Genomic DNA, 7383 nt, shown 5'->3' on the forward strand with positions numbered 1-7383 from the left:
TTCTCAATTTCTCCACCACTGGCGCTACTTTCAAACTTCCTCTAATGTACACATTCTTAACTTTATCCAATCTTGTCACACCACACATCCACGTTAACATACGCATCTCAGCCACATGCAATCTCCTTTCATCCGCAACTATGTATGTTATAAATGAGTGTGTACGAAAAAAATTCGGTTAGTGTTAGTGTTTGATCTCACCGCTATCAAATTAGTTATTTGTCTAGTTGCAATGAACCAGGTATTATTATCTAAAGTGGAACACTGCGAAATTCCCCGACTGTACATTAGTGGTGGTACTATGTTGTGTTGCAGCTGCGAGATGAACGAGTGGGAGAGCGCGTGGTACTGGCGCGAGATGCGGCGGCGGCCCCTCATGATCAGCACCGCGGCCGAGGGGCCCGCGCGCCGCCCTGGCCGCCGCGCCCGCCACGCGCGCGCCGCGCCCCAGCAGCCCGCCCTGCGCCCCACGCCCGCGGTACGCCCCCTCCCCCCCCCACCACACTCACACACACACCATTCATACAAAGAATAACCTCAGAGTGCATGTTTTTTTAAGATTAAAGAGAGAGTTGAATTAAAATTATCAGCAAAATAATGTCGTTTATAAATCAAAAGATTTCAAATTTTGGTTTAATTCTTTTTATGAATAAATGTGTGATATGTCAAATGGAACACATTCTACATACACTATGTGCATGCTTTAGTCTATTTTCCAAGTAAAGTATGGGAAAAGAAAGTGGTTTTTACAATCTAATAGACTCATAACATTATTTCTATAATATGTGCTTAAAACGTCCGTAGCTCAGTGGTTTTAGTACTTGACTTGTAATCTACAGGTCTTGGGTTCAAATCCCGCTGTACTAATGTGATTTTTCGAATTTCATATGTACAAAATTTACTTTGTATACTTATAATGCAAAAAACATGCACATATCTGAAGAAATTTAAAGATATGTGTGGTTAGTCACCCTTAGGGTAGTCTCCCACCCTTAGTAGAAACGTATAGCTAATGAATGTCTTGCGAGGTCAGATGCTGCGTGTGGAGGAGTCTCCATCATCAGAGAGCTCCAGCGAGACGTCGGACTCCAGCGTGCAGCTGGACGGCAGCTCCGCCAGCGAACACTCCTCGCGTTCCGCGGAGCGCACGCGCCGCGCGCCAGACGCGCGCGCACGCGCACGCGCACGTGCACATGCGCTCTGCACTGACAGGTACACGCACAACTTCCACACTTAAATACTTGAATTACCAAATTTGATACCACGGTTAGAAATAACATTGGACATCTACAATTTACATGTTGCCTTTGACTGATAATCTTCTAGTTAAAAAACAATAAGCATTTCACAAAAATATATACAAATATCGTTTTTTTTTTACTTTTTTACATAGGGTACACTTATACATTTTAGTAGTAATTCGATTTAAAAAAAATCATGCATTTAAGAATTAAGGGGCTTTCCCATAACTGGCTGATAGAGGGTCAGATAGCTTAGAAATGACGTCACTGTCATAAAATAACAAAATCCGATATTTCCATCACATTTTCCATTCACAAAGAGACGTTATATCACTGGGAAATTGGTCTACATACTTCATCATACCCTTGTCCCTAAAGGGGGTCGGCAGTATGTGCTCGATACATTACTATTTCTCTCAATGCTTGTATTATTTGTCACTAGCATACGTCCAGAAGTGATACCAACAAAGTGAGTCTGAACTCTCTTTATTTAATTAATTTAAACAATTACAAGTATATTAACAAAATATCTTATTTAGTTTGCGTGCGGGAAGAGATACAGACATGTGAGTAGTATTAAGTAGACCTTAACTTAATTACACTTAGCAGTGGTAGAGCCCGCTTTAATATCGCACTCGCCTCGCAACCACGACCATACAGACAGATGTGAAGTGGAAGCAATTCCACATACACTCTAATGAGTGTCTAATTTTAGGCCCTATCCCATTCCATCCTTTTTTTTATACAAAAAGGTGGCAAACGAGCAGGCACCTAAATTCGCCAAATTGGCGAAGTGACCGCTGCCCATAGACATCCGCAATTGTAAATACGTAGTCTACCCTAAATCGACAGAGGAGACGCACATAAAGAGGACATTTCCTCTACCTATCCGTCTACCGTCAAATGCACTTTTCCTTCCCATCCTTTCCTCTTAAGAAATGGATGGAATGGGAAGGTACTAAAATGAGGCCTCCGCCACACTCATCAGACTGTACGCGGAATTGCTTCCACTTCCTGTTTTCTGTGTGGTTGTGGTATTGCTGGAGGCAAGCCAGCTCTACAGTGCGAAGATGTTAAAGCGGTCTTCCGCTCCACCACTGTTCTCTACCACTGTTCCTTCACGTGCGTCTCCTACTTCGATTAAGTGTAGGCAACGCATCTGCAATTACGGATGATTATCTCCATTTTGATGGTTCCAGGAGGTTTTTTCTTTTGCCATCTTATAATATACTAGCTGTTCCCGTGCGGCTTCATCCGCATGAAATTGTGAAAATTTTATTTTATTGTTTACATTTGACAAATTATCAATAGCAAATGTCAAAATGACAACATGACAAACCTCGGCAATCTTGCTTCCTTGATGTTGGCAGCAACTTATGGTCCTCTCTCCTACTTGGGTTTTTAACCAAAATATTTATCCCCTAAGTTTAATGGTGTGAAAATATATAGCCTAAAGCGTGATGTAAGTGTAGGGCTTTATATTAAAAAAATAATTATTCAAAAACATGCTGTAATTGCTGACACCTTGCAACAAAGAAGTGTGTGTTTACGCTTTATTATAATAGTAAAAAAATGGAATATTAAGTGAATTGTATGTATTCCAGTTCGTCGTCGTCGCAGTACTCGGACTGGGAGGCGGGGCCTGCGCTGGCGCCGCCCGCGCGCGCGCGCCGCCGCCCGCAGCCCACTGACAGGTACATTGTAAAGACTACGTCCTTGTGAAATAAAAAAAAATGAGTACCCTATGTGTTCTTCCAGACTATGCCACATTTCATGGAAATCCGTTCAGCAGTTTAGGCTACAAACTCTAACAAACATCCATCCATCAAAACTTATGTTAGTATGGTTTAAAATATTATTTGACTAATATTATAAATGTAATTAGATGGTTGGATGTTTATAAACTAAATTGCCGAATGGATCTCGATGAAATTTGGCATAATATAGGATAATCTGAAAGAAAACATGGCTACTTATTGTTTTATTTCACATAGAAGTCTTGAATAACATAGGTATTATTTGTATTAATTCCACACGAACGGAGTCACGAGCAATAGCTAGTAAATTAGGTATCTAGTAATCGTAAATACTATAGTTGTATTAAAATAATTCCAGATACAGTCCTAGTACGACAACAACGAAGCGCGTGTCAGCCGCTCAGAGCGGGCTCGCGAGCGGCGCGGACGGCGGGGCCACGAGCGGAGCGGGCAGCGGGGCGGGGGAGCAGGCGGGCGGCGCGGGGGGCGCGGTGGAGCTGCCGGAGGCGTACCGCGTCGGCGAGTGGCTGACGGCGGTGTCGCCGCGCAAGGCGCCCTACCAGCCCCAGATGGGAGACCACCTCATGTACTTCAGACTGGTGAGACAACAAGTGTTACACCTTTAAAAACTGAATTTTAGTCACTAAATAGATTATTTGCTTTATTTATTTCTTATTAATCCTGCTCGAAGGACCAATTTCAATATAAACGTAATTCCTTACAAAATGTTAAATTGCATACTCTAGATTCTTTATTTTGTATGGTTAGGTTAGTTAAATAATGTGTACAACAAGGTTATTCTGTGCGCAGGGTCACCAGCGGTACTTCGAGGCGGTGGCGGAGAAGGACGTTTACAAGATCAATTCGCGCGACAAGCCCTGGGACAGGATGCACATATACGTTAGTCTCGCCAATATTACTTATACCTAAAGAATTGCGTTTTAGTTCAATATATATAAAATGTTCTTGCTCGAAGGACCAAATGCCTATTTAATTAATTCCAGGAGTGCGAGTCGGTGAAGGTGGTGGGCATGAAGTATGTGATAAAGCCGCCGCGCGTGGTGAGCCTGCGGCTGGCCAGCTCGCTGCCGGGCGCGGGGGGTGTGGGGGGCGCGGCGGGCGGGGGGCGCACCTTCACCGTGCGCTACCACGACATGCCGGACGTGATCGACTTCCTGGTGCTGAAGCAGCAGTACGAGGCGGCGGTGGAGCGGCGCTGGGGGCCGGGCGACAGGTTCCGCTGCATGATAGACGACTCCTGGTGGACGGGCATCGTGCTGGAGCGCACCGGGGCTGCGGAGGAGGAGGAGGAGGAGGCGGGCGTGGGCGCGGGCGAGGCGGGCGCAAGGCGCTGGGCGCGGGACGCGGCCGCGCACTTCCTGGCGCTGCGCGTGCGCTGGGACAACGGCGAGGTGGAGAGACTCTCGCCCTGGGACCTGGAGCCCCTCGACCCGCAGAGGTATACCTACCAGGCATGGCCACACCGACCCTTAGGTGTAATTTCCCCCTTTTTTTGGTATCCGGTGGGGGGAAGGTGTAGTCCCCCCACCTCTAATACGTATGGCGACATGTTTGCCGTCGAGCATACACACCAGCGCCTATTCCAGTCTATTTCTTCTCTGATGCCAATGATATGCAAACTCACTTAGTCTAGCATAGTTGACTTGTTCCTTTTTCCTAACCAAAGTTACCTGACTAGTTAAGCAAAAACAATTTTTTGTCCCTGTTTAGTAACTAATTGTGAAATAGGAATCTTTTTGAATATAAATATGTGTTCAGACCCTACTGGTTTCGAAAGAAGAAAAAATATCCCTCTTTTTCACTAGTTACTCAAAAAAAAACTTCTTACTTAGGTAACTAGTTAGCTAGTAGGTAACTTTGGTTAAGAAAAAGGAACAAGCCAACTATGTTAGGCTACGTCGCGAAGTTCAACCCGCTACTGACAAGATGTAGATAGTAAAAAGTACGAATTGTTCTCAACCGTCACCCCGCTGTCATCTTTTGCGACGAGGGGACGGTTGGAAGTTATTTCTTAACCGTTTCACCTGTTGTGAGACGGCTGAAGGCGGGGAGAGCGGGGACAGGGAACAGTGTAAGAGTGCGGAGGTGTTGGCAGGCTGCCCGCGCAGGCCGGCGGCGCGGTGCCGGTGCTGAGCTGCGAGCTGGCGGGGGCGCTGCGGCGCGCGGAGACGCACGAGTGGGCGGCGGGCGCGTGCCGCCACATCGCGCGCCACCTCGCGCTCGCCATGTCGCTCTCCGCCGCCGAGCCCTTCGCCGCGCCCGTCGACCTGCAGCGCTACCCCTCCTACGCGCGCCTCGTGCCCTACCCCGTCGACCTCTCCACCATCCGGGCGCGCTTCGACAACCTCGTGAGTCCTTACAACTCTCTCTCAACAGTCAACATTGGACCAAACTTATTTCAATTCTTTATTACTATAAAAACATACCTTTAAAGTTTATTTTGAATGCAATTTGATTTAGTAGCGAAATTTAATCATTAAAAATATATTTTTTAAAACTCCCTCGCTAAGTTCTAAAACGCACACTATTGGTCGAAGTATATGACTTATCTATTATGGCGTCGCTGTGTTGCCAATACACAGTTCATTTACGCTAGTTTATACATAATAAGGAATTTACAACACGCTTTTATATGCTTTTCCCAACTCAAGTTTAATCGACTTCTGATAACTGAGAACCAAAAAATTACATTGTTGTTTCTTTACATTGAAGTGACATCTGAGCGGAATGTGACTAATGACGTCACGTGTCTCAAGCCAACTCCGATTCTGTATTAGTGGCATGAAAATGATCGTAATTTTAATTATTTTTTTTAGCTCAATGGTTAAATTTCGAGTGAAATTTTATTTTGTATGTTTGTGTCGCAGTACTACCGGCGCGCGGCGGCGGCGCAGTTCGACGTGCGCTGCATCGCCAGCAATGCGGAGCGCTTCAACGAGCCGCACTCGCCCATCGTGCGCCAAGCGCGCCTCGTCACTGACCTGCTGCTGCACATCATCAGGTGCCGACCCTCATTATCTCACCTTTCACACAATCCATCTCTTTCTACCTCGACTAGATGCTCTATTACCATAATATATATGTCGCAATCAGAGAAATCAATTTAAATTTAAGTCATAACGATCGAACGAACGAACTAATTTGAACGATATGAGCTTGGTAGATCGATGATAGATCTGAGAAGTATTGTGAATGTATTCCTGGCATCCGACTTTACCCATGGCCGCCATGGCCGCCCACATGAGATCTCGAGTACTAGTAATTCTGACATCGTGCTAGCTCAAGCCGACATATACTAAACACAAACTTCGTGGCGTAAGATGTCAGCAATTACACCATATTACCGTATTTTACTTATCGAGATTGTACTGTAATGTTTGTACCACGTTGCAGTAACTGGCGCAACGTGGACGTGGTGGCGAAGTACCACGAGCTGGCGGCCGCGTACCACTCCTCGGATGACGAGCCGCTCGCTTCTACACTTACTAAGGTTAGATTTAGGAGGAATATTTAGAGCGTCGGTGGCTCAGTGGTTTGAACTTGACTTGTAATCTACAGGTCTTGGGTTCGAATCCTGTATCAATGTGATTTTCGATTTTTCGAATTTTCATATGTACATAATTTACCCGACGTTCTTATGGTGAAGGAAAACATCGTGATGCACATATCGGCGAAGAAATTAAGATATGTGTGAAGTCAACCCGCAGTGGGGCAGCGTGGTTGACTATGGCCTGGTCACCCCTGATTAGGGTAGGCTCCGAGCCCCTCGGTGGGGACGTATAGTGAGCTGGTGATGATGATTTAGGAGGAATATTTCTTTCTGTACTTATATGTACTAATATTATAAATTATTCCAATTTGGATTTTCGGACTTTTGTATGTATATTCACTCAAAAACTACTGAGTTTATTTTGAAAATTCGGTACTATTCGTAGTTATTTACCTGTAACATAGGCTATGTTTAATAATTTTACGCAGGTGAAGTCGCTAGCAACAGCGAGTATATTATAAGGTGGCAAATCATACACATAAAGAGGATATTTCCTCTTCCTATGCTTCTCTCCCCTCAAATAATTAAATTCCATAAAAAATTAGACATGTAATTTAATATACAACAATCTTAAAGTTAGTAAAAATAAAAAAAATGTGGCAACTGGTGGCAAACGGTGGCAAGCGGTGGCAAGCTCAGCTAATGCAGGGATTGGCCGCTTACACACAAGTGTTGTCACAGGGTAACAAATGTACTTTCCCTTCCCATTCTTTCCGTATAAAATGGGAAAGGAAGGGGATACATTACTTGTCTTTAGTTGAGAGATGTGTAAGCTGTGTGTGTGTGTGTGTGTCAGCGTGGTGGGGGCGGGGGC

The 7383-nt window shown here is 45.1% G+C and overlaps 2 protein-coding genes across 2 annotated transcripts in view; both read left to right on the forward strand.

The window, feature by feature from the left end:
- Nucleotides 1–188, forward strand: part of LOC106107514 (bromodomain and WD repeat-containing protein 1-like) — a 4237-nt gene extending 4049 nt beyond the window's left edge. Inside the window, exon 7 of the mRNA XM_013288389.1 lies at nt 183–188. Coding sequence (XP_013143843.1) covers nt 183–188 — 6 coding nt within the window. The remainder of the gene's footprint in view (nt 1–182) is intronic.
- A 101-nt stretch (nt 189–289) lies between these two features.
- LOC106107554 (bromodomain and WD repeat-containing protein 3-like) lies at nt 290–6548 on the forward strand. The gene is made up of 9 exons (XM_013288430.1): nt 290–478; nt 1034–1212; nt 2846–2935; nt 3357–3597; nt 3809–3898; nt 4003–4457; nt 5115–5367; nt 5887–6020; nt 6413–6548. The coding sequence occupies exons 1-9, from the start codon at nt 302–304 to the stop codon at nt 6531–6533; spliced, it is 1740 nt and encodes a 579-aa protein (XP_013143884.1). The 5' UTR covers nt 290–301; the 3' UTR covers nt 6534–6548.
- The last annotated feature ends 835 nt before the right edge of the window (nt 6549–7383 follow it).

The sequence above is a fragment of the Papilio polytes genome, unplaced genomic scaffold (genome assembly GCF_000836215.1).
Source record: "Papilio polytes unplaced genomic scaffold, Ppol_1.0 DF821956.1, whole genome shotgun sequence".
NCBI lineage: Eukaryota > Metazoa > Arthropoda > Insecta > Lepidoptera > Papilionidae > Papilio > Papilio polytes.